The sequence below is a fragment of the Emys orbicularis genome, chromosome 3 (assembly GCF_028017835.1).
Source record: "Emys orbicularis isolate rEmyOrb1 chromosome 3, rEmyOrb1.hap1, whole genome shotgun sequence".
Lineage (NCBI taxonomy): Eukaryota > Metazoa > Chordata > Testudines > Emydidae > Emys > Emys orbicularis.
The window spans coordinates 145,961,549-145,985,516 of record NC_088685.1 but is presented as its reverse complement, the minus strand read 5'-3'; the positions used below and the strand labels follow the sequence as shown (position 1 = coordinate 145,985,516).

At 42.2% G+C, this 23,968-nt stretch overlaps 3 protein-coding genes and 1 long non-coding RNA gene across 12 annotated transcripts in view; 2 read left to right on the top strand and 2 right to left on the bottom strand.

Annotated features, from left to right (window-relative positions):
- Nucleotides 1-417: 417 nt before the first annotated feature.
- Nucleotides 418-10,122, bottom strand: SULT6B1 (sulfotransferase family 6B member 1). Its single transcript, XM_065401378.1, has 7 exons — nucleotides 9,921-10,122; nucleotides 5,735-5,847; nucleotides 5,391-5,480; nucleotides 2,636-2,762; nucleotides 1,870-1,964; nucleotides 1,429-1,585; nucleotides 418-548 (listed from the first exon to the last, which is right to left on the bottom strand). The coding sequence occupies exons 1-7, from the start codon at nucleotides 10,120-10,122 to the stop codon at nucleotides 418-420; spliced, it is 915 nt and encodes a 304-aa protein (XP_065257450.1).
- Nucleotides 10,123-11,387: 1,265 nt separating this feature from the next.
- On the top strand, nucleotides 11,388-12,781 carry LOC135875555 (uncharacterized). Its single transcript, XR_010561285.1, has 3 exons — nucleotides 11,388-11,513; nucleotides 12,351-12,395; nucleotides 12,664-12,781. It is a non-coding gene; the product is annotated as an uncharacterized LOC135875555 (long non-coding RNA).
- Nucleotides 12,782-15,355: 2,574 nt separating this feature from the next.
- Nucleotides 15,356-23,800, top strand: CEBPZOS (CEBPZ opposite strand). 7 transcript variants are annotated; one of them, XR_010561284.1, is made up of 6 exons: nucleotides 16,682-16,745; nucleotides 17,214-17,322; nucleotides 20,681-20,725; nucleotides 20,994-21,078; nucleotides 21,160-21,289; nucleotides 22,343-23,800. XR_010561284.1 is itself a non-coding variant. In XM_065400435.1 (5 exons), the coding sequence occupies exons 2-4, from the start codon at nucleotides 17,220-17,222 to the stop codon at nucleotides 21,074-21,076; spliced, it is 231 nt and encodes a 76-aa protein (XP_065256507.1). In that variant the 5' UTR covers nucleotides 15,356-15,405; nucleotides 17,218-17,219; the 3' UTR covers nucleotides 21,077-21,078; nucleotides 21,160-21,968. The 7 variants fall into 7 exon arrangements, 6 of the variants coding, with proteins under 6 accessions (XP_065256507.1, XP_065256508.1, XP_065256512.1 ...); XM_065400435.1 differs by lacking the exons at nucleotides 16,682-16,745; nucleotides 22,343-23,800 and adding an exon at nucleotides 15,356-15,405 and having other exon boundaries at nucleotides 17,218-17,322; nucleotides 21,160-21,968; XM_065400436.1 differs by lacking the exons at nucleotides 16,682-16,745; nucleotides 22,343-23,800 and adding an exon at nucleotides 15,378-15,405 and having other exon boundaries at nucleotides 21,160-21,968.
- Nucleotides 21,121-23,968, bottom strand: part of CEBPZ (CCAAT enhancer binding protein zeta) — a 28,136-nt gene continuing 25,288 nt past the window's right edge. For 2 of the 3 annotated variants that reach the window (XM_065400433.1, XM_065400431.1), the window contains 3 exons: nucleotides 22,349-22,410; nucleotides 22,164-22,245; nucleotides 21,121-21,260 (listed from right to left, as the gene is read on the bottom strand). In XM_065400433.1, the coding sequence (XP_065256505.1) occupies nucleotides 21,121-21,260; nucleotides 22,164-22,245; nucleotides 22,349-22,410 (284 nt within the window). Of the gene's footprint in view, nucleotides 21,261-22,163; nucleotides 22,246-22,348; nucleotides 22,432-23,968 lie in introns of all 3 variants that reach the window. The other variant, XM_065400432.1, reaches the window with a different exon arrangement.

Genomic DNA, 23,968 nt, shown 5'->3' with positions numbered 1-23,968 from the left:
ACCACTTATGTCTCTCTTAACTTGCTTACATCAAAATTTCAACCTACACATGGATAGATAACACTTCTTCATTCAAGCTTCAATTCTGCAAACCATGTAAGCATAATTTAATTTAAAGCAAGTAATCTTATCTCTGGTCAGCAAAACACTTAAGCTCTTGCTTAATTTATGAGTAATCCCACTGACTACACTGGGATTTAAGCAGGTGCTTAAAATTAAGCATGTGCTTAAGTGTTTTACCTAACTGAAGCCTGCATGCTGATGATATGACAGAACCAAACTTAGCAGAAATGTAATCTTACACTAACAAGCTACAAATTACAACTGAGATATTCGTCCTGATTTAAAGTATTCCTTTTAGAGTATATAAAAAAATTTAAAAGCACATATCAAAGTGAGACTTTTCTGTAACCATTCTCAGGCCTTGCAGTGCACATCATACTTCAGATGTGCTTCCAGCTTGGTTCCCCCTAAACACTCTTTAAATTTAGCATCCATTTCCTGGCTTTGAGCTTCAGTAAAAAGGTTCTTCCAATCTCCAACAGCACCTGGAATAAACAAAAGTAAGAAAAGGATACTCTTGACTACGATGAATGTAGGGACTGATTTAAAAGAAGAATCAGGATTCCTTTATTATGATATTTGGAACAATGCATGTTTATGTGCCAGAAATAAACATCTGTTCAGAAGAGGAAAAGTGCATACAGGGCCTGAACCACCATTGCCTGCACCTTGTATAGTCATTTACACCACTACAAGATGAGTATAAAGAGTGGATATAATGCTTTTGTTCCGTTTTGGTTGTTTTTGCACGGGTGTAAAAGACTATACAAGGTGCAGTGCAAAGGCCCAAACAGTTCATAAGTATGACTCGCAACTGCAAGAACAGATTGTCTGCACCTGCAAAATTTGGATCCAGATTTTGAATACCCCTAAATCTGAGGATGTATGTATCTGGGACTTTAGTCTGGCCCATTCCAAAGATAGTTGTCAACCTATAGATTGCTTAGATCCAAGATTTTGATTCAGGACCATAATTAATCCCAGTAGTTGCCTAAGAAACTCAAGAAGACAATTCTATAGAGATTTAATGGCCTAAATCAAGTTTTAGAACCCGTTCCATCTCCCACAGAAGTCAGTGGGAATCTTTCCATTATTTTAATGGGAGCTGGGGAAGGCTGAACAGAGTACCAGCTGTGCTATGCTTTAAGGAAACAGGGTAATCAAAGTGGTCTATTTATTGATTTTGACCCATGTGGAAAAATCAAGTGACTCTCTAAAAGTACCATCTGTGTTTCTCAAACCATTTCTAACCTAGATAACTAGAAAGGAAGAAAGGTTGATTGCCTCCTGTTCCAGATTCCTGTCAAAATTAAATGAAATGTAACCACTGACAATCCTTGGATTTTTTTTTAAACACAAATTTACCTTTACGGAAGAGAATCGGACCAACTGAGCCATAGATCTCCTGGGATTTTTCTCTCATTGCTTGGAAGCTTCCCCTGTCTGCAATAAACTGAATCTGCTCTGCCGTTGGAGAGAATCCAAAGAATTCAGCTATTTGCTTCACTCCAGAAGCCAGGTTCTGAAAGCAATGTAGTGAAAGGGGTAACATAATATGCTTGCTCTGAAAAATGGTGTTCCCTGTTTGACAGGTGTGTGATCTTGATGCATTAATAGTACTTTCACACACAGTGCATTTTACATCACCTTGATGCAAAGTGCTACAGATTTGTATCCATGCTCAACTTATTGCTATAAGATGTTTTGGGCTCCATTATATCTCATTGAAGTCACTAGGAGCTTTGCCATTGACTTGAGTAGGAGCAGGCTCAGATAAGCCTTGCCTGCAAGTAGCAACAGCTTTACCTCTTTCAGGTCTTCATATGCTATAATCATAACATTTTCATCCTCAATGTGTTTGTTCCAGGCAACTGCGTGGTCAAAATAGGAACCCCAGCTGACTGAAAAGGAGATAGAAAACAAGCTTCAGCCTGTATGTTCAATAATTATGCTTTTATTTCTCTCTAACTAAGAATCACTTTCTGCTGCCTTCAGGTTATACCAATGCAGAAAACCATAACAGAACATCTGTTCAGTTGTGCAGTGTTGTACAATGGAGAAGGCGAGATTTCTCTCTGACTCCTGTAGGCAAGAGGTTTAGGTCCTGAAGCATGAACTCCTCTATCTATACTATTGTTTTAGCTTCCATAAGTACATATGCTGTTATTAGGGATCATTCTGAGCAGCCAAGTCCAGATCTCTATATAGATCTAGGAAATGCTTAGAACTGGGATTTTGGTTTGGTCCCAGATGCAGAAACTGAACTGTCTTCTCTAGCACTTTTGATTCTGATCACATCTTGCTTGAAGCTGGCCCTAGTTGGCAGAGGTTTTGCCCAAGACATTAAACTACTATGCAAGTTCATGATTCAAGGGACAACATAATGCCCAGAAGCAGCACTATCTTAGAACTTTCCTCACATTCTGGAGTTCAATTGCATCTTATCATGAACAATAACTATCAATTAATTTTAGCATTACACAGCTGTTTTCATATTGGCCCCATTTAATTTATTTAAAACATTTTTTCTGCTGCTTAATCTTTCAGATACATTCAAAAATAGTAATTGTACCTTTTCCACTCATGAACTCTGAGAAGAACTCATCCCAGGAGTTATAACTGGGGACGTCTGAGGCCTTGTTATAGAAATGAAAAAACGATGCAGCTGTATCTTTAGGATTTCGAAACAACACTAGTATCTGGAGTGGGAGGAAGAGGTTAGCAATTTTTAGATCTTTTATTTCCCAGGATAACTACAGTGATAGTACAACCAAACATTCTGTAACCAGTAATGTACTGTAGCTATTAAATATTTTCATTTATATGTAAGACATGAAAAGCAAGCTCAAAATGATGGCCATAATAAAGTCTCTGGCCACTTTTAAAGCTTGATCTTGTGGTCAAAGAATCATAAAAATGAAAGACTGAAAAAGCCTATATTACTATCATTAATATCCCTCCCTGTCCATGGGGCATTGCTCCCTATTGTTACCTTAGACCTGGTGAATTTCCACTGCAGGTTACAGCCTGTTATTGTGCAAAGCACTATTGCTTTCTCCCTCTGGAAACTGTAGCTGTGCTATCCCCTTTTATTCCCATTTTCTATGTTATGGCAACAATTATGTCAACATTTTTGGATAGCTACTGTAAGCATTTTTGATCACATGGGATGCCTACAAATTATAAAAACTTAACAAAAGATCAACAGCAAAACAGTTACAATTGTCATTTGATCACCTCCCCCCTTCTACTTCTTGGTCCTCTGTCCTCTCCTTAATTGAAAATGTCTATTACTGCCCAGAGATACAATGTTGTTGGTTTGTAATAAGTTAAGGCTTCAACTGTTTGTCCTTTTGCATTGGGAATTCACAGTTCTGCTAAACCAGCATAAGAACATAAGAACGGCCGTACCGGTCAGACCAAAGGTCCATCTAGCCCAGTATCCTGTCTACCGACAGTGGCCAATGCCAGGTGCCCCAGAGGGAGTGGACCAACAGGCAATGATCAAGTGATCTCTCTCCTGCCATCCATCTCCATCCTCTGACAAACAGAGGCTAGGGACACCATTCCTTACCCATCTTGGCTAATAGCCATTAATGGACTTAACCACCATGAATGTATCCAGTTCTCTTTTAAATGCTGTTATAGTCCTAGCCTTCACAACCTCTTCAGGTAAGGAGTTCCACAAGTTGACTGTGCGCTGCGTGAAGAAGAACTTCCTTGTATTTGTTTTAAACCTGCTGCCTATTAATTTCATTTGGTGACCCCTAGTTCTTGTATTATGGGAATAAGTAAATAACTTTTCCTTATCCACTTTCTCCACATCACTCATGATTTTATATACCTCTATCATATCCCCCCTTAGTCTCCTCTTTTCCAAGCTGAAGAGTCCTAGCCTCTTTAATCTCTCCTCATATGGGACCCGTTCCAAACCCCTAATCATTTTAGTTGCCCTTTTCTGAACCTTTTCTAGTGCCAGTATATCTTTTTTTAGATGAGACCACATCTGTACGCAGTATTCGAGATGTGGGCGTACCATCCATTTATATAAGGGCAATAATATATTCTCAGTCTTATTCTCTATCCCCTTTTTAATGATCCCTAACATCCCGTTTGCTTTTTTGACCGCCTCTGCACACTGCGCGGACATCTTCAGAGAACTATCCACGATGACTCCAAGATCTTTTTCCTGACTTGTTGTAGCTAAATTAGCCCCCATCATATTGTATGTATAGTTGGGGTTATTTTTTCCAATGTGCATTACGTTACATTTATCCACATTAAATTTCATTTGCCATTTTGTTGCCCAACCACTTAGTTTTGTGAGATCTTTTTGAAGTTCATCACAGTCTGCTTTGGTCTTAACTATCTTGAGCAGTTTAGTATCATCTGCAAACTTTGCCACCTCACTGTTTACCCCTTTCTCCAGATCATTTATAATAAGTTGAATAGGATTGGTCCGAGGACTGACCCTTGGGGAACACCACTAATTACCCCTCTCCATTCTGAGAATTTACCATTAATTCCTACCCTTTGTTCCCGGTCTTTTAACCAGTTCTCAATCCATGAAAGGACCTTTCCTTTTATCCCATGACAACTTAATTTACATAAGAGCCTTTGGTGAGGGACCTTGTCAAAGGCTTTCTGGAAAGCTAAGTACACTATGTCCACTGGATCCCCCTTGTCCACATGTTTGTTGACCCCTTCAAAGAACTCTAATAGATTAGTAAGACACGATTTCCCTTTACAGAAACCATGTTGACTATTGCTCAACAGTTTATGTTTTTCTATGTGTCTGACAATTTTATTCTTAACTATTGTTTCGACTAATTTGCCCGGTACCGACGTTAGACTTACCGGTCTGTAATTGCTGGCATCACCTCTACAGCCCTTTTTAAATATTGGCGTTACATTAGCTAACTTCCAGTCATTGGGTACAGAAGCCGATTTAAAGGACAGGTTACAAACCTTAGTTAATAGTTCCGCAACTTCACATCTGAAGCATACCCATTTCTACACTATCCCCTCCCATCCTTCTAGCACAAAGGACAGAGGGTAGCTGTAAAGCACTGCACTACAGTGATTCGTGGCTACTGGAACAGCCTCTAGAGGGCTGTTCCTGCTGATGTCAATTAGAACAACCCTAATGCTGCTCTATGTTACACCAGGTATTAACCTGGCTCCAGGACAGGAGTGTAAAAGTGGTTTAGAGTCACCTTCACTTCACTACCACCACCTTGGATCCTGACCCTAGTGAGGGATCTGGGCTCTAAGATGCTATGCAAATATTATACAAGTGGATATTGACAGACAGACAGGAAGCTCACCTTGGCTTTATTCTTGAAGATAGACTTGGGGAGATTATCATAATGGAGGTGTGTTGCCAAAATCCTTGGAGATGGAAACTCTTTCATCCTCTTTAAATATAAATAAAACAATAAGGGAGAATAGTTTTGTTAAGTGGGTGCAACCACAATGTGAAATGTTGGCACATGTGGAATAGCACATTCTCATGCTAATCAAAGTGCAGTAGTTATCTAGGGTTTTTCTTCAGGAGAAAAAGTAATCTAGCATGCATGGGTTTATTTCAATAACTTGTATGTGTAGGCATGAGAGAGAAAAAGAGAGAAATACCAGACTTTAATTGTTTCAGTATTTATTTCATACTAACCTGATATTTTTCTGGATCTCCACATTCAATAAATGGCAGCTCCGTGTTTATATGTTTAGTCTGGGAAGTTGTAAATATCAAATCATTTAAGAGCTGGATAAGCCAATTTGCACCTGGACAAACAAACAAAAATACAATGGATCAGAAGCTTATCAAAGATCTCAGAACCTTCTCATTACACTGCTTAACACAGTATAATATCAATTTGTCAATGTGAAAATAATTCTACTGAAATTCTCAAGGGACTAAATACAATAAAATCTTAAAAAACAAAAACAAAATCCTAAACTGCTACTTGACAGCCTGCACTTTGGGCTTTATTCTGCTCAGATCCCATAAGGGTCAAACTTACTGAGACCTAGTGATGTGTGGAATAGGAACAGAATTTAGCCATTGATGTATTTGTATATTTTAAAAAAATATTTCTAAAATAGAGTAAAAACAAGGGGAACATAGCACCTTCCCTGCAATAACTTGCAGGAAGGGATTGGGGCGTGGGAAGCTCACAGAGAGCCTCAGATCATTCTGTCAGGGAGAGGGTGTCTATCACCCCCGATTAAGAAATAAACATGGGGTACTTCACTCATGGATTGTCCAAATCCTTCTCTACACTGGGCCTGGAGCCCTTTGTCTGTCCCGTCACTTCTCTGGCTACCTGATAGGGTTGCTCCAATGGAACTGTATTGTTAGGTAACTCCCCACCTGTTTCTGCTCCTTGGAGTAACCTCTTCAGAGGTTTCCATGAGTACTCTTCTCTAAAGGTAACCAGCATGATTCGCTGCTGGTTGCCATAGAGAGGTGGCAAGGATGGATGACAACAATGTGTGTCCTTGGTCCATAGCATCATCCCCCTGGTCCTTGTGGAGATCCCCTTGGAAGGTTTTCCTAAGGGTCCATGGAGATGGTGCTGCAGATTTGGCTGAGCCATAACTTTCTGTGCACTGAGAAATCCCCCTGTGCATGCCAGAAACAACAAGAAATGCATGATGCAAATAGCTTTAACCTCATGCTTTCTGTGGAAAGCTGTGGCCTAAAAGGATGTTATCCTTCTTTCTCCATTCTTCTCCCCAACTTCCTCACTCTTCAGTCTCTTGTCCTCTTGTGTTTTCATATTAGCTTTACATTGTTAGCTCATGGGGTTGAGATCTTGTCTTTGTATTCACCTGTAAAGCACCACGCATGCCTGTGCTGCTTTATAAATAATAATCTCTGCCTCCGTGTGATTCTCTGTAAAAGAGGGTTAACTGTACTTCCCTACTTAACAGGTGTTGTGAGACTAAATTCCTGAATGGGTGAAATTCACCCTTGTACAAGGCCTATGCACCACTTAAATCCTACTTAAGCACTAGGAACCAAATGAGGACCAGGCACTAGGTCTCAAGTGATCCACTCAAGTGGCCTGGCACTGGCACTCTGTCCAGAGGTGAATTCACCCTATCTTTGTAAAGTGCCTTGAGATCCCCAGATAGCAGATGCTGTAGAAGTGCCAATTATTATTATTGTTTCTTCATAAAGCTATATTCATCTCCTTATTTAAATGCAGACTAGAGCCAGCAATAGCACTCTCTACAATTCTATGCCCTCACTTGCTCATTACATACCATCAATTCACAAATAAAAGTTACATTCTTAGGCCAGGTCTACACCCAGCCGCTAGTTCGGCGGCTGGGAATCGAAGTTCTGGGTTCGATTTATCGCGTCTGGTCTGGACGCGATAAATCGATCCCGGAAGCGCTCGCCGTCGACTGCGGTACTCCAGCTCGGCGAGAGGAGTACCGCGGAGTCGACGGGGAGCCTGCCTGCCGCGTGTGGACCGCGTCTGAACCGCGGTAAGTTCGAACTAAGGTATGTCGACTTCAGCTACGTTATTCACGTAGCTGAAGTTGCATACCTTAGTTCGAATTTGGGGGGTAGTGTAGACCAGGCCTTAAGGATGTTACTTGATAGGCCTGAAATACCAAGTCTCTAGTTTCCCTACCACCTCTCAAACGTCTGGGTTAACAGCAGAGAGTATTGCCTTCTGAATCTACGTTTTCCTTCACCCTGCACGGCATAAAGATTTTCCACATCAGTTAACGTTTTCTCTTCTATTGTGGGTACCCAAGATGTGGGAAGCATTTCACATAGTGAGATTTTCTGTAGTTTAACTTTCATGATCCTGAATAAATAACAAGAAATAGGACAACAGTAAGGCTTTGGAAGATGAAGGGAAGTTTGGATTCAAATGTGAGAATTTTCATCAGGCCTAATCCTCTGCGGTGCTGACTATACAAAATTCCCAGTAAAATCAATGGGAGTTGTGAGTGCTCAGCACTGGGAATGGGACAGTCAGCTCCTTCCAAAATTGGGCTCAATATCAGACATATTTGAGAAACTGGCTAGGGAAAAATCAGACACCTGTTTTTATAGGGTTACCAAATAGCTAGATTCTATTTGTTCACGTGGTAAAGACACCTGTAAATAGATGTTTAGCCCTACAGAGCTAACGTGTGGTTCTTTAGGCTCAATCCTGCAAGAGGCTAAGCACCGGTTCTGGTTATTATACCAATGGGAATCAATGGAGCTCAGCACCTCAAAGACAGAGTTTTAAATTGCACCACCCAATTTCCTGTTTTCCTTTTAGTTCTTTACACACACCCCATCCTCTCCATTTTTTCCTTTATAAAACTTGGGAAATTAAATGCAAAAGTTCCATTTAATGCTAGTTAAGGTTGTGAGATTAAGCACTCAAATGTCAGGAAATTTAAAAATAAATAAGGTTTTGCTTGCAATGGGTTACTCCACCAAATTAGACATATGTAATATTTTCTGTTCCCTTCTCCTGTGTTCAGTGTAACCCTTAACAAATGCCTTTTCATTGATGTAAGCCTATTGCAGGGTTTCAAAATTCTCCAGCTGCCCCACTCTGTTAGAGGGAGCTGCAGATTCATTCCTCTGAACTTATTAGCAATGTCTTGTCCCTTGTTAAAATTTCCCATCATTGATTTATCACAAGATGCATTAGTATTAGCAATAGTGGGGAATTTTATAAAAAATCCCCCCAGTGCAGACAAAGGTATAGAGCCAGGTGTGACTAATTAAACTAACTGAATTTCTGAATATCTCCAAACTATAGTGGTGTTTGAAATCTAAACCAAACCAAATTATGTAAATAGCCCTTATCCTCATATTGGGCCAGACAAAAAAACCTACGATCCCCAAAATCCCTAAATTATGGGATATTCAAAATCAGATCCACATTTTCAGCTCATCTCTTATTTTGTATTTGTCCCATTTCCACTGCTTTGGCTTCCTGTCTCTCCATGGTTGAGATATTTACCTTAACCACTGCAAGCCGATTTCTTAAGTCCTTATTAAGGCAAAACTCCCATGGGTGATCAGCATATCTCACAATTAGGCCCGCAATAAGGTCTTTATGATTGGGCCCCAACTGGATTACATCATTTATTCATTCTATTGTAACAGGTTTCTCAACAAAAGATTAAATAAAATTGCACAGGTTCTCCTCTGCAGACCAATTTGTAAGGTAGAGATCCTCTCTTACATCCATATTATCTCCTAAAACCATAAATCCCCATCGCTTCAGTCTCAAAATGTTTCTCTCCACAGTCCACAAGAAAAAGGAACATGGACTATTGGTGTACTATATTCTGGTCTGGACTGTTTTCTAGTCACTAGGAAAATCATATCAGATCTGGCAAAAACAACTTGAAATTTAAAAATATTAAAGAAAAGCTTAAACTTCTGCAAAAATAGCCAATACGTCCTGTCACTTTTCCATCATAATTAGTAACGATTATTCTTTTTTTGTTACATGTAACTTTATTGCACAGTAGGCTACACCCATCTTTTCAAATGAAGGGTATCAAATGAGCAGAATTTGCTTTCATGTACAGCATCTTCTCTAGTATGCAGCCACCTACAGTACGGAATAATTAAAGAAAGATATCCTGGCAGAAAGGCAAACTATACTGAAAAGAAACAATCCAATACAATGCACAATTAAAATGACACAGGATAAAACATTATAGTCTCTGTATCAGCAATGCCCAATTTAAAATCCCTACAAAACTTATGTAGAACTAAAACCTAAAATAGATTTATTTTCCCTCTTATTACACCATGTGGTTATTTATGACATTTTATATTTTACATTTTAGCAAGTAATAACATCGACTGTATTCACCGCATTTGGGGTAAGACACCAACACCATATCATCTCTTCTGGCTTCTAAGTTTTCCAGGGCCTGGAATGTCTCTGCACTGCATACAGTGACAGGGTATGGGGTTCCCTGATAGAAGAACAGCAGATCCTTAAGGGAAAACCCTTTAGACTTCTCCAGCACTTTCTCTATTTCATCAACTAATTTGTTCTGTTGTTTTGCCATGTTTGTTGCCTTTGAGTGAAACTGCAGTGTTGGAACAACAAGTGCCTTTAAATGGACAGATCTGAAGGGTGGAGTAAAAAACCTGGCACTCCTCCCATTTTTTTTTCTTGAGAACAAAATATCTCATGTTGTTCTCCACATGCAAACCCCACCCAATCGGGTATATTTCTTTCCTCCTTTTCCATCCTCCTGGGACTGGAGAAAGGGTCCAATTCAGCAAGACTTAGTCCTAAAAGTAAGGCTTACTCTTATAAGTAGTACCACTGAAGACCAGTTGGAGTGACAGGATTGGGCCCACTGAGACAAACAGATATAGGAGACAAATCAGTAAGAATGAGAGGCAAAATATTAAATTTAACCTTATATAACATTAACAGGAAGCAAGCCTCTCACACCAATATAAAGTTGTTTTTCTTTTGGCAGCAAGTTATTTCTGTAATTAAAGAAAGCTTTTCAGTCCTGTATCACTGATTTAGAAGAAACAGATGTAAAGTCTATGGGTAACAAGTAATAAAAAGCATAAGGCATAAAGAATAACAATCAAATTAATTCCAGGAAAGCAATACTAACATAATAGCTTTAAAATAGTGTTTAAAATATCATCATAGCTTAAAATCCCAATGCCTACACTGGAAGGTATTGTATATTAATGTCCCCCTTTTATGCTAAAGAGACAATAAAATGCTGAAAGCTTACATTTAACAGGGCTTTCCCGCCCCCCCCCCCCCCGCCCCCCCATGTGCCCCTAATAAGATTTAGATCCTTTTGTAATGTACTGCCGCTCAGCCCGCTGACGGTCTGGGGTTCTGGCCGCCAGCCCCTGCCAACTGGGGTCCCGGCCGCTGGCCCCGCTCAGCCCGCTGCTGGCCCGGGGTTTCATCCATCCACGCTGGCAGCGGGGCTGGCGGCCGAGAAATCAACAGAAAAATTCTCATTCTATCTACAGATATTTGTGACTTATGGCACAGCTTCAGGGCAGGTCAAACTGCAAAGATACACTTGTTCTCTTCAAACAATGTTAGGGATCTATTGCCATCTGAGTGGCGGTTCTACTGTAGGTCAGATTTAGATCAGATGGTCAGAAATGGAGTTATGTAGAACTAAAGAGCTTTGAAAAGGAGGGACTATCCAGAGAAGCACCCAGTGTGTGTTTTTTTTTAAAAAAAAAAAGGTTGTGGGGGAAGTCTGTGGCTGATGTAGTAGCAATTAGGTACAAAGCTTTAGGTGTGTTAAGTGATAACATGGGCTCAAATTTAGGTTTGCACGGAGGATGGAGACACTCTTTTCAGCTTCCAGGATGGCACTGATAAGGTTAATCTGCAGCCAAATAAGGGAAGTTGTCTGGAGGAGCCTGGTTATTAAGAGAGAAAGATCTAGCTGAATCCTCTAAGGTAGGGGTTCTCAACCTTTTAATTTGAGCCTCCCCTCCCCCGCAACATGCTATAAAAACTCCACAGCCCACCTGTGTCACAATAACTGGTTTTCTACATATAAAAGCCAGGGCTGATATTACCAGAGGGGCTCCCACGAAGCTAAGTTGTTCAGGCTTCCGCTTCAGCCCCAGGTGACGGGGCTCAGTGCCCTAGGGTTCAGCCTCATGCGGTGGGGCTTCGGCTTTCTAACCTGGGCCCCAGCGAGTCTAACACTGGCTCTGCTTGGCCGACCCCCTGAAACCTGCTCGCGGCCCCCTCTAAGGCAGTGTTTCTTAACCAGTTTGTGGGCTCGTGTAAGTCCCCAAGATTTAGGAAGGCAGCAAGCCAGTATCAAAAAGGTTGAGAAACACTGCTCTGAGGGATGCTCAATGCTTGAACTTGTAATAAACTTGGGGCAAGCTCTTTGGCTCAACCCTTCCTTTAAAAAACTCTAGATTCCACAACCTCCTTGAGTTTTAGGAGGGAGGAATTTTTTGTTTCTCTTTTGCAAAAGGAAAGACTTTTCACTGGTAAAACCTTAAGAGCCAGATGTTCAGAGGGACCCATCAGGCTTTTCTTGGCCATTTCACTAGTGGGGATAGGCTCAAAGTGTCTTAACTTGTAAATAAAAGTAGCTCAGATGTGTTGTTTGAACACTGAAAAATCTTGAATGAAATTAAATTACACACTATTTAATGGTATCTAACTAAAGACTAAGAAAGCTGCCTTTTGAATACAGAAACATCCATTCCATTGGTGCAATTGTTCATTTATTTTTTGGAGAATAGTTGTAATTTTTTCTTATTCCCTTATCAGATTTTAGGCATACAATGAACAGGAGATTTCCATCCATTCTGGAAGGTAAGTTACTTCTTGCCAACTAAAAGAAAACACTTGATAAAGCTCGTATGTCTTTTTGATGGTGAATTATCTTCTAGTTTTGCATTGTTGCTAAATGTTTTTCAGAAGTGCAGAAATTGTAAAATGTACGTTTCGCTAGAGACAATTCTAGTGATTTTTTTTTCTACTCAATCAGATGAATACAAATCCAATAAAATTAGACCTAGAAATTCAGATGCACCTAAGAGGAATAGATGACACTGATGCCTTCTCTTATATATTTTCACAGTTTATTACAAAAGCAATGAATGGGCTGGAGTTTATGGAAAAAGGGAGGAGGACCAACTGAAATGGCTAAGCAGCAAAAATTAGAAGTAAGTAAAAACAGAAGCAGTGTAAAACAAAATATGTCTGATTCATTTTCTTGACTTTTTGCCTTTGTGTTTATTTTTCAGGCCTTTGTGCTTGAACTGTTTTTTCTTCTTGATAATATTTTTCACATCTCTGTTGTGAAGCCAATTGTCATGCTCTGCTTCCCACTTGAGCTGTTTGACACCTACAAGGGAAGAGGAGGGGATAACTTATGTATCCTTTGAACATAGTTTGGTATTTGAATAAATGATAAATTCATAAAACACCAATCAAGTGTGAATTATTGGATTTTTCACCTCAGAAGAAATTTTTCCATTACGCAAAAACTATTTTACCTGGAACCTTTGGGGCCTGTTGCAAAGGCACAAATTTTAGAATTGCTTTCATGTATCCTGTGTTATAGTTTGCATTAACACTATTGTTTAAGTGGCTTTTTCCCTCCCAATGTGCCCCTAATAAGATTTAGATCCTTTTGTAATGTACTGGATTTATGCATATAATCAAGTTTCACTTTAGCAGTTGACTCAGACAGAGAATATGGGACTTGCTAGTAGTAGCTAAGGGACTTTTCCATTAGTTCAAACAGTAGAGATCTGTATCTAAGCATTATAAGCATATTCTTAATTTTATGTCTCAATCACTCTAGTAGAACTACTCATGCTTAAAGTTAGGCACTTGCTTGAGAACCTTGTTGAAGGACGAGGTTTCTAGCAGCAGTGTGTGATTTGTATAGTAATTGTCTATCTTCAGCACCTGGAGCTGCAATCACAGTTGGACTGAGCTATTGACACATTTTGTGGAAAACAGGGGCCCTGTGAGCCCTATACTCAAAGATGAGAGGCAAGAAAGGTCAGGTGGGTATCACAAATGGCAGGCTCAGCAGAGACGCAGCCAAGCACATCAGAGAACAACACCCAATGGTAACTTTCTCCTTCCCCTTCTGATGGGAGAAGAGACCATGGCTATCGCCTTGTACCCTGCTGGCAGACTGGGAGCAATGAAGGGAGTCTAACAGTATGTGTAGGTGTGGAAGGAACGCAGCAGGGAATGACAGACATAATTGAGCAAGAGGGAAATAATCATCACTTGTTATATGTTATAAAAATGTTAAAACAAAATACAGTTTCTTTTGGTTGCTTCTCTGCCCTGTAAGTATGATACTAGTCTGGTCTATGAGCCCTCAGCTATGCCCAGATCATTATTACAATCACATCAGCAAAGTCTGAAAAGATTGAAATATACAGTCACTGAGTAATATTAGCATATGGAAGACACTAATCCATACTTAATTACAAACTCTCCTGGTGGCTTCTAAGAGAGAGCCCTCTGAGCCAATGAACAATTCCCCAATGCTACTCTCTGGGCCTTCTTACAAAGAAAGGAATGGAGCTACTCAAGAGCAACTCCATCTACTCCTGCTCAAGTTCTCGAGCAGGTCAGCAGCTTATCATAATATTGAAGGCTATGTTGAGGAAGGGTTGGAAGTTGAACTCAAGCAGAAGTTTGTAGGCTATTGAGCTACATTTTACTGAGACTGGAGTATCTGTGATCTTTGTGACTGCATTATGAGCTGGTGCACTCCTTTGGGTGTTACTGCTGGACATATCATTTGTGAAATATTAAGATCTCCTGTACAGTAGGTTCCAAACCTCTGGGCCACCATTTCTGTTATTCTACTGATGGAAGTAGCTGCCTGTAAGCAAGGAAGTTCACAGCTGTCATCACCAGGCCTGGCAGAGCATGAGCTTTGCCTCTTCCTGGCCCAGACAAACCCACAAATGCTCCCTCCACTCCGTTATAGTTTCAAGACCTAACTACAGACCTCTACAGGTTACTTGAGGCATCAGTCACCATTGTTTGGGCAAAAGCAACTGCAAGTCAAAGCAGCAGTAGCTGTGGGTTGTCAGTCCTGTGCTTCCTTTGTTGGGAATGCCCAAACACAGTTCCCATTTCCTGCTATATTTAAAAAACAGAAGGTGCAGTTCGTGGACAACGACCTCCAAAAGAAAAGAAACCTTCACTGCTTGGAAAACACAAAAAAGCTCTAAAAAAATCAGTGGATCTAATCTTGAGAGGCACAGGCTTAGGGGCAGGAGCCCAGTGCTGGGGCAGGGTGTTTGGTCCATGTTGGGCCGGGTTGGTGGGGGTGGCGTCCTGGAGCAAGGGCGGGGTTCCAGGACAGGAGGATGGGGCGGGGCCGGGTTTGGGGGCACGTTGGAGGGCGAGGTTTGGAGGCTGGCTCCCGGGATGTGTGATGCAGGTTGGGGTGGGGTCCCGGGATGGTTGGGGAGCGTTGGGGTCTCAGAGCCGCGTCGCAACCTCTCCTGAAGTTTGGGCAGCAGTAGACAGCGCTGTGCTGGGAGGGGGCTGTTTATAACCCCCACACACACACACCCCCTCGAAAGCTTATGCCCAAATAAATTTGTTAGTCTTTAAGGTGCCACCAGACTCCTTGTTGTTTTTGTAGATACAGACTAACACGGCTACCCCGATACCTGTGGGGACTGATCATTGGCGGAGGGCAGTTGTACTTATGTGCTCACGGACAGCGCCTCCAAACCGTGCCTATGCGCTACTGTGTCTGCACGCACGTTGATGGGCGCAAAACCAGACTGCGCCTGCGCTGGGGAGCGAGTCCCTCCCCTCTGAAGGACGTAAGGTGAGTGGCGATGCCCGCCAGCCGCCGGGGCCGAGGGGAAGGGCGCGTGCTGCTCGCTACCCCGGAGGCTGCTGTTTCGCGGCGTTGTGATCAGTGACGCTGGTTGCTGGGCCGCGCGCCCCGGGGAAGGGGCGGGTGTCTCCAGGCCGCAGCGGGTGAACGGTGGGATGACCGTAGTGGGCCCTCAGGTTATGATGCGGAAGTAGAATCTGTTTTCTGCTTCCGGGTCGCTCTGCTTGCTGCTGCAGTTGGAGCGAGCGAGCTAGTCGGGGCCGCGAGTACAAGGGGCGAGGTTTGGAAACCGTCGGAGGCGGGGGTTCAACATTGCAGGTCTCTCCCGCGCTTAGTTCTTCCCCGTCGCGCGCACAGGCTGGTCACGTGCCCTCGCCGGACTATGGTGGGGAGGAGGGTCACGTGTTTTACACGTGGCTCCTGCGCCTCACGCGGCGCTGGCGAGTTGCCGCGGGCGCGTTCCCAACTGCGCTCGTTCCCGTTGGCTTTCCCAGTTGCTCGCTAACGGCCCTGTTCTCCGCTGAGCGGTTTCCCGCCTGATTCCCCTTCCGCCCTCTTCCTGTCCCTCCCGCGCCAGCTGCTTTTCCGGCCTTTTCCAGCTCAACTGCTGGGCTGCCCCATGCGCGGTTCTTGCCGGCGTGTGGCCCGCAGGGCGCCCGCCCGTCGCTGTTCGTACGCGCCGTGTCCAACCTTAGTGCCTTTGGTTGCAGATGAATCCGGGCCTCGCCCGGTGCCTGCAGCGCGCTGGGCATTGGGCCGGCCTCAGCCCTTGGCCGTAGTGCAGCGTGTGTTGGCTGAAGGCTTGCCCTGGCCTGCTGTGGGGCCCGCTGCATTGATAGTAATGGGAGCTAGTTGGGGGCCTGGCGCCGGCCGAGGGGAAAAGACAGCATGCAATAGCCAACTCTTAAAGGCAAAGTTATTTTCAGAGCTGTAAATTCCAGATGTTAAAAGGTGACTGGCAAGCCACCTCTTCAGGTGCCATCAACTGCAGCAGTATATGCTGGAGGTCCCAGTAGTCAAGCTGAAGGGGGTGCAGGTTGGGGCCAAACCTTTGGGACCAGTGAGGACTAGCACCCATCTAACTACTGATGTCACATCCTGCATGGAATCCTGCCTAGGAATATGGCTCAGATAAACGTTGAGCTTTATGTTTAACCATCCAGAGCATTACTTTTGTAAAATTATGTTTTAAATGTATAAAAGGGACCTAGAAAAAAAATAAAAACCTATCGGTTTCTAGGTAACATGCTAAATGCTCCTTGTCAGGCCTGATCCAGCACCCACTGAAGTCAATAGGAACTCCCATGGACTTTGTTGCATCTGAAGAAGTGAGGTTTTTACCCATGAAAGCTTATGCCCAAATAAATCTGTTAGTTTTTAAGGTGCCACCAGACTCCTTGTTGTTTTTGTAGATACAGACTAACATGGCTACCCCCTGATACTTGGTGGATATTAGATTCATCTCTAGTCAGTATATTTGAGGCATTCCACACTTGCAGTACTCCAATGGACTCCTGATGATAGCTCAGTGGTTTGAGCATTGGCCTGCTAAACCCAGGGTTGGGAGTTCAATCCTTGAGGGGGCCACTTAGGGATCTGGGGCAAAATCAGTACTTGGTCCTGCTAGTACTCGATGACCTTTTGGGGTCCCTTCCAGTTCTATGAGATAGGTATATCTCCATATATAATTTAAGAATAAGCAGAAATTCTGAAGATATCTTTATTTTAGTTTTAGTTCAAGAATGAAAATGTTAGATCTCTAGAGTAAAATGCTTATCCAAATCTATTTTTAAAAGTTAGGCATGGAACCTGTTGCAAGAAAGATCTTCAAAGGAGTTTTACTTTTGGAAGTGGCTGGGGTTGCTGGAGCATATTCACTATTTTACAGAATGGACACAAATCAAGGTAATAAAGTGGTTTTAGAAATTACTCCTGATGTACCAACATTTCTTATAAGAAAAGTGAAAAATTAGTAGAGAGTGGATAAGGTAGCAAAATGTTGATTCCCCAAATTAAAAAGTTGAAACTTCTCTTCACATCAGTCCATACTGTTTTTCTACTCTGTTTTCTGTAAACAGAGTAGTTGTGAAGAAACTAACTGTGCATGTAATATTGGGGTGGGGGAGACTGTACTTAAGAGAACAGATAATTTACTGGGCTATGTCCCAAGAACTTAGCCTAATAGTAAATGACTGAGACTTATTAGGAGGTTATATGTATACTAAGGTAGTGAGATGTAGGGGGGAATAGAACCATCATGAAATAACTTCTGTTTCAGCAGTCTGTATATTAACTGTGTAACAGATGAGATCTGATTAGTAATCTGTTGTGGAATTATTACCTCCCCAAAACACCTTACCCTAAGGACAGGGACAAGGTTTCAAGTAGGAAAAAACTCATCTAAGCATTTGTTGCTGAAAGATTGTATTGGTGAAAAAGAAATTGTTCATCTATTAGATTACTCCTGAGGGAATTCTGTGCCATAAGAATAAAAATTATGTGCACAATATTTTAAAGTTCTGCAAATTTTGTCAATAAATGGGGAGGCTCCAGCATGGCAATAGGGCGTACAGGCCACTGGGTGCATGGAGGTGGGAGATCACCCTGCAATGCATGCTCCCCCCGCCCGATACAGACTTGGTGGTGAGGACCTTGACACAGCACAAGGCCAGGCCTGCCCCTCTGTGACAGGCATACCAGGTGTGGGCAGGCAGGCTCAGCCCAGCAGGATCCAAATGTGGAGGGATCCAGGTGTGGATTGAGAGGGTTTGGTGTGAGCAGCTCAATTGGGGTCTGGGTGCATGGGCAAGGGGACTGGGCAGGGGGGTACAGGTGAAAGTGGTTGGGGCTCAGCAGGGGGTGGGTGGGTGCTGGGGGAGTGAAGCTTGGTGGATTGAAAGTCTGGAGTCCAGGGGTACGGGTTCAAGTGCAGGGGGCTTAGTGGTGCTGGTCTGGATGCAGGGATAGGGCTCGGTGGGAGGGTCTGGGTGCGGGGGGGGGCCTCTAGCTGCAAGGGGTGAGGCTCAGCAGGGGGGGTTGGTTATGGGGGGGTCCAGATGCACTGGGATTGGCTAGATGTGGGGGCAGCTCCACCCACAGTTGAGGAGCAATGAGGGCAGGAAGCAGGGGGGTATGGAGCTTCCTACAGCCCGGGGAGGTTTCTGGAGTGGGTCTGACCCAACCTGGACCACTCCATGCAGGGGAAGAGGAAGTTCCAGCCTTCCCAGCACAGGCCAGGAGCCACAGGCCAGGATGCCCCCATCTCCATCCCCTGTGGTGATTTAGCTCTCCCTTGGCAGCTCCAGGCACCAGAAACTATGCACCTGCGTTGCTGAAGAAGGGCATGTAACCACTCTTGCAGCTTCCATGGCAGAAAGTTGTACTTCTGCAGGGAAGCAAAAAATTCTGCAGGGGACATGAATTCTGGGTGCATGCAGTGGTGCAGAATTCCCCCAGCAGTAATCTATAGCACGTAAAATATAAAAGAGAGACTAAATTAGGGCCTGGAGAAACCTCACTCTGCCCAGGACAAAGCCTAGCTCACATCAAATGAGCCCTCAGACATAGAGAGTTTACTAGATTCACTGTCAGCTAAGGCTCTCCCAGGAGAGTTTTATACTGCCACCCATTACTCTAGTACAGGGGTCAGTAACCTTTGAGAAGTGGTGTGCCAAGTCTTCATTTATTTACTGTAATTTAAGGTTTCACGTGCCAGTAATACATTTTACATTTACAGGGGTCGGCAGACAGAATCCCAAACCGGCAGCGGGGGTGGCAGACGGAACCCCAGACCAGCAGCGGGCTGAGCCGCTCAGCCCACTGATGGTCTGGGGTTCTGGCCGCCAGCCTCTGCCAACTGGGGTCCCGGCCGCTGGCCCCGCTCAGCCCGCTGCCGGCCCGGGGTTCTGTCCATCCACGCTGGCAGCGGGGCTGGCGGCCGAGAAATCAACAGAAAAATTCTCATTCTATCTACAGATATTTGTGACTTATGGCACAGCTTCAGGGCAGGTCAAACTGCAAAGATACACTTGTTCTCTTCAAACAATGTTAGGGATCTATTGCCATCTGAGTGGCGGTTCTACTGTAGGTCAGATTTAGATCAGATGATCAGAAATGGAGTTATGTAGAACTAAAGAGCTTTGAAAAGGAGGGACTATCCAGAGAAGCACCTTATCCTAGTATGTGGTTTTAAAAAAAAAAAAAAGGGTTGTGGGGGAAGTCTGTGGCTGATGTAGTAGCAATTAGGTACAAAGCTTTAGGTGTGTTAAGGGATAACATGGGCTCAAATTTAGGTTTGCACGGAGGATGGAGATACTCTTTTCAGCTTCCAGGATGGCACTGATAAGGTTAATCTGCAGCCAAATAAGGGAAGTTGTCTGGAGGAGCCTGGTTATTAAGAGAGAAAGATCTAGCTGAATCCTCTAAGGTAGGGGTTCTCAACCTTTTAATTTGAGCCTCCCCTCCCCCGCAACATGCTATAAAAACTCCACAGCCCACCTGTGTCACAATAACTGGTTTTCTACATATAAAAGCCAGGGCTGATATTACCAGAGGGGCTCCCACGAAGCTAAGTTGTTCAGGCTTCCGCTTCAGCCCCAAGTGACGGGGCTCAGTGCCCTAGGGTTCAGTCTCATGCGGTGGGGCTTCGGCTTTCTAACCTGGGCCCCAGCGAGTCTAACACTGGCTCTGCTTGGCCGACCCCCTGAAACCTGCTCGCGGCCCCCTCTAAGGCAGTGTTTCTTAACCAGTTTGTGGGCTAGTGCAAGTCCCCAAGATTTAGGAAGGCAGCAAGCCAGTATCAAAAAGGTTGAGAAACACTGCTCTGAGGGATGCTCAATGCTTGAACTTGTAATAAACTTGGGGCAAGCTCTCTGGCTCAACCCTTCCTTTAAAAAACTCTAGATTCCACAACCTCCTTGAGTTTTAGGAGGGAGGAATTTTTTGTTTCTCTTTTGCAAAAGGAAAGACTTTTCACTGGTAAAACCTTAAGAGCCAGATGTTCAGAGGGACCCATCAGGCTTTTCTTGGCCATTTCACTAGTGGGGATAGGCTCAAAGTGTCTTAACTTGTAAATAAAAGTAGCTCAGATGTGTTGTTTGAACACTGAAAAATCTTGAATGAAATTAAATTACACACTATTTAATGGTATCTAACTAAAGACTAAGAAAGCTGCCTTTTGAATACAGAAACATCCATTCCATTGGTGCAATTGTTCATTTATTTTTTGGAGAATAGTTGTAATTTTTTCTTATTCCCTTATCAGATTTTAGGCATACAATGAACAGGAGATTTCCATCCATTCTGGAAGGTAAGTTACTTCTTGCCAACTAAAAGAAAACACTTGATAAAGCTCGTATGTCTTTTTGATGGTGAATTATCTTCTAGTTTTGCATTGTTGCTAAATGTTTTTCAGAAGTGCAGAGATTGTAAAATGTACGTTTCGCTAGAGACAATTCTAGTGATCTTTTTTTCTACTCAATCAGATGAATACAAATCCAATAAAATTAGACCTAGAAATTCAGATGCACGTAAGAGGAATAGATGACACTGATGCCTTCTCTTATATATTTTCACAGTTTATTACAAAAGCAATGAATGGGCTGGAGTTTATGGAAAAAGGGAGGAGGACCAACTGAAATGGCTAAGCAGCAAAAATTAGAAGTAAGTAAAAACAGAAGCAGTTTAAAACAAAATATGTCTGATTCATTTTCTTGACTTTTTGCCTTTGTGTTTATTTTTCAGGCCTTTGTGTTTGAACTGTTTTTTCTTCTTGATAATATTTTTCACATCTCTGTTGTGAAGCCAATTGTCACGCTCTGCTTCCCACTTGAGCTGTTTGACACCTACAAGGGAAGAGGAGGGGATAACTTATGTATCCTTTGAACATAGTTTGGTATTTGAATAAATGATAAATTCATAAAACACCAATCAAGTGTGAATTATTGGATTTTTCACCTCAGAAGAAATTTTTCCATTATGCAAAAACTATTCTACCTGGAACCTTTTGGGCCTGTTGCAAAGGCACAAATTTTAGAATTGCTTTCATGTATCCTGTGTTATAGTTTACATTAACACTATTGTTTAAGTAGAAATACTCAGTGTCTAGGATAGGAGATATAAAATTTTTTTAGGCTAGAGAAATGATGTAAAGAATTAATACAAAGCCTTAATTATACTCAACACAACAGGTTTTATCTATTTGATATCTACTTTTCAAAGTGGGATTATACAGATTTAGATTTGTAGGAAAAAACTGTTTTTGCTCCATATACACCAAAGCTGGGGAGTGATGTTTGGCTAAAGCTTGGTTACATCAGCTTTTATACCGGGGAGAAAGTTAAATGCTTCTAGAAGTTTAAAACCAGTTAAGCTATGTAATTTAGAATTAGGTATTTAATGATGCAAGTCAAAAGCTGCACATTATTTTGCAAAATGCTTGCAAGTACTATGACTAAGAATACAATTAAATGTAGACTAGGATGAGAGTCCTTAAAAACAAGTACTGTTGTATTATACATCATGTACCTACATAAAATAAATTAAGGTTATACTGGAGCAACAGCTCAATTATCTTTTTTTGTGGATTAAGTTAAACTTTGTGTATTCCATTTAAAATGGAAACTTTTAAATATCAACTAAGCAATGAAATTTTTTTCTTAATACTGTCGTCATAACGATCATGCATAGATACCTATTCAAATAGGGTAAGGGTATAGTTTGTTTTTAGAAGATGTAACTGCACTTACTTGCATTATCTTTGTTAGCCATTGCATTCAGACCAATGTTGTCAAACTTGGACCTAACATTTTCATCCAGAAGAGTGCCAAACTTTAAAGAAAGAAATAATAGTATTTTGTTTATGGAAAGATATACCCAGGCAAAATGTGAGATCAAACATTTTTTCTTAATTATATATACTAATCAGACTTACCTCTTCTGCAGCAGAAAGCATGCTGATGTCTTTGAGTTTTCTTTTCTTTTGCTGCTTTGATCCTTCAAATAGAAAAAAGTTATTAAATTGTAATCAACAGCTAAAATTCTACATTCTCCCAGGCGGCACCACCACCAGACAAAAAAAATCATCCTTTAATAACATTGTCCAAAGTATCTGATTTCTATTAGAAAGCTCCTAGAAAAGCATCTATTTAATACATCGAAGTAGCTAGAATGTAACTAGAAGATAGAAAAATCCTCCATCATTTCACTGCAGAGAGAGATATGTGAACAGATTTGTTTAATAATGTAATACATATATTGTAATAGCAATCTAAAGACCCAATCAGGATCAAGGCCCCCTAGTGCTTACAGTTGAAGACAAGTGAAAGATGAAGGGTCAAAGGAGAGAGCTACAATCGAAAATATACAATTTTCACATACATGTTAGCATTTATAATAAAATGAAAGTGTTAATTATCTGATAACTCCATCTGTCCCTCAAGCAGTCATTAAATTGGCTGACTTCTAATCAGTGCTGCAGCACAAATGGGTCTTGAGAGTAATAACTCTTCTGGAGTCATTCAGGGAGAAGATTTCAATAGCACTGACTAGCACACAGAAGGAACTGATCTCATAAAAGTGGTCTGCTAGTGTTTGTAACAAAAATACACTAGAAAGTTTAAAATCTACATAGTTTAGTATAAAAAAATTGGAGATTAGTTCTCTCAGAGAGAAGGGATGGCTGATAAGATCGGGGATTGTGTGCCAGTATTTTTTTCCTCCCAAAAAGGATTGCCTTAGTAAAAGCATACAGAATCAAAGCCTAATGGCTAGGGCCCTACCAAATTCACAGCCATGAAAAACATGTCACAAATTGTTAAATCTGGTCTTTTGTGTGTTTTTACCCTATACTCCCCTGTAAAATCTGTATAAACCAGTGTTTCTCAAATTGGGAGTTCAGACCCAAAAGGGAGTTGCAGGAGGTCACAAGGTTATTTTAGGGGGTCGTGGTATTGCCACCCTTACTTCAGGACAGCTGGAGAGTGGCTGCTGCTGGCCAGGAGCCCAGCTCTGAAGGCAGTGCCCTGCAAGCAGCAGTCAAGGTGGCAATACCATACCATGCCACTCTTACTTCTGTGCTGCTGCTATCAAAGCTGGGCAGCTGGAGAGTGGCGGCTGCTGACTGAGGGCCCAGCCGTTTTGTTGGGAGTCACGAACAACCTCCATTCCTGAGGTGTTCAATTATTCTGAGCTTCTACTGTATGTTTTTAGCTCTCAAGCTTTAAGGGGGTCGGATACGTTGACTCTTTAATATTTTGGTTAAAGGATGTGTGTGTTAGTCACCCTTCCTTCAGATGCTCAACTTTCACTTAGTTCTTGTGATGTCCTTATTTCTCCAGCTTTCCAGTCATCAAAACCTGAATTTCTAATGTACACAACAAGCAAATTTAAAAAAAACAAAACAACTTTAGGTAAACTTTATACGTCAACAAAGTAGCAAAAAAGGGTTCAACCGTTTTTGCAGGTTGTTTTAAGACCTAAAGCAGTGATACTCAGACTTCAATGCTTCAAGACCATAATTAGTGATCAACACTACCCAAAAGAGCCACAGTAG

Bases quoted from the DNA above. Each gene is read 5' to 3' on its own strand.
- SULT6B1 (XM_065401378.1), bottom strand. From the start codon at position 10,122: ATGGCAAAACAACAGAACAAATTAGTTGATGAAATAGAGAAAGTGCTG. The intron at 2,763-5,390 runs GTGAGCTTCCTG...CTCCCACTCCAG, and splicing joins TCTTCAAGAATAAAGCCAAG to ATACTAGTGTTGTTTCGAAA. The intron at 1,965-2,635 runs GTACAATTACTA...TCTCCTTTTCAG, and splicing joins AGAGTTCATGAGTGGAAAAG to TCAGCTGGGGTTCCTATTTT.
- CEBPZOS (XM_065400434.1), top strand. From the start codon at position 16,722: ATGGACTTTGTTGCATCTGAAGAA. The intron at 17,323-20,680 runs GTAATAAAGTGG...TTCCCTTATCAG, and splicing joins CAGAATGGACACAAATCAAG to ATTTTAGGCATACAATGAAC. The intron at 20,726-20,993 runs GTAAGTTACTTC...ATATTTTCACAG, and splicing joins ATTTCCATCCATTCTGGAAG to TTTATTACAAAAGCAATGAA.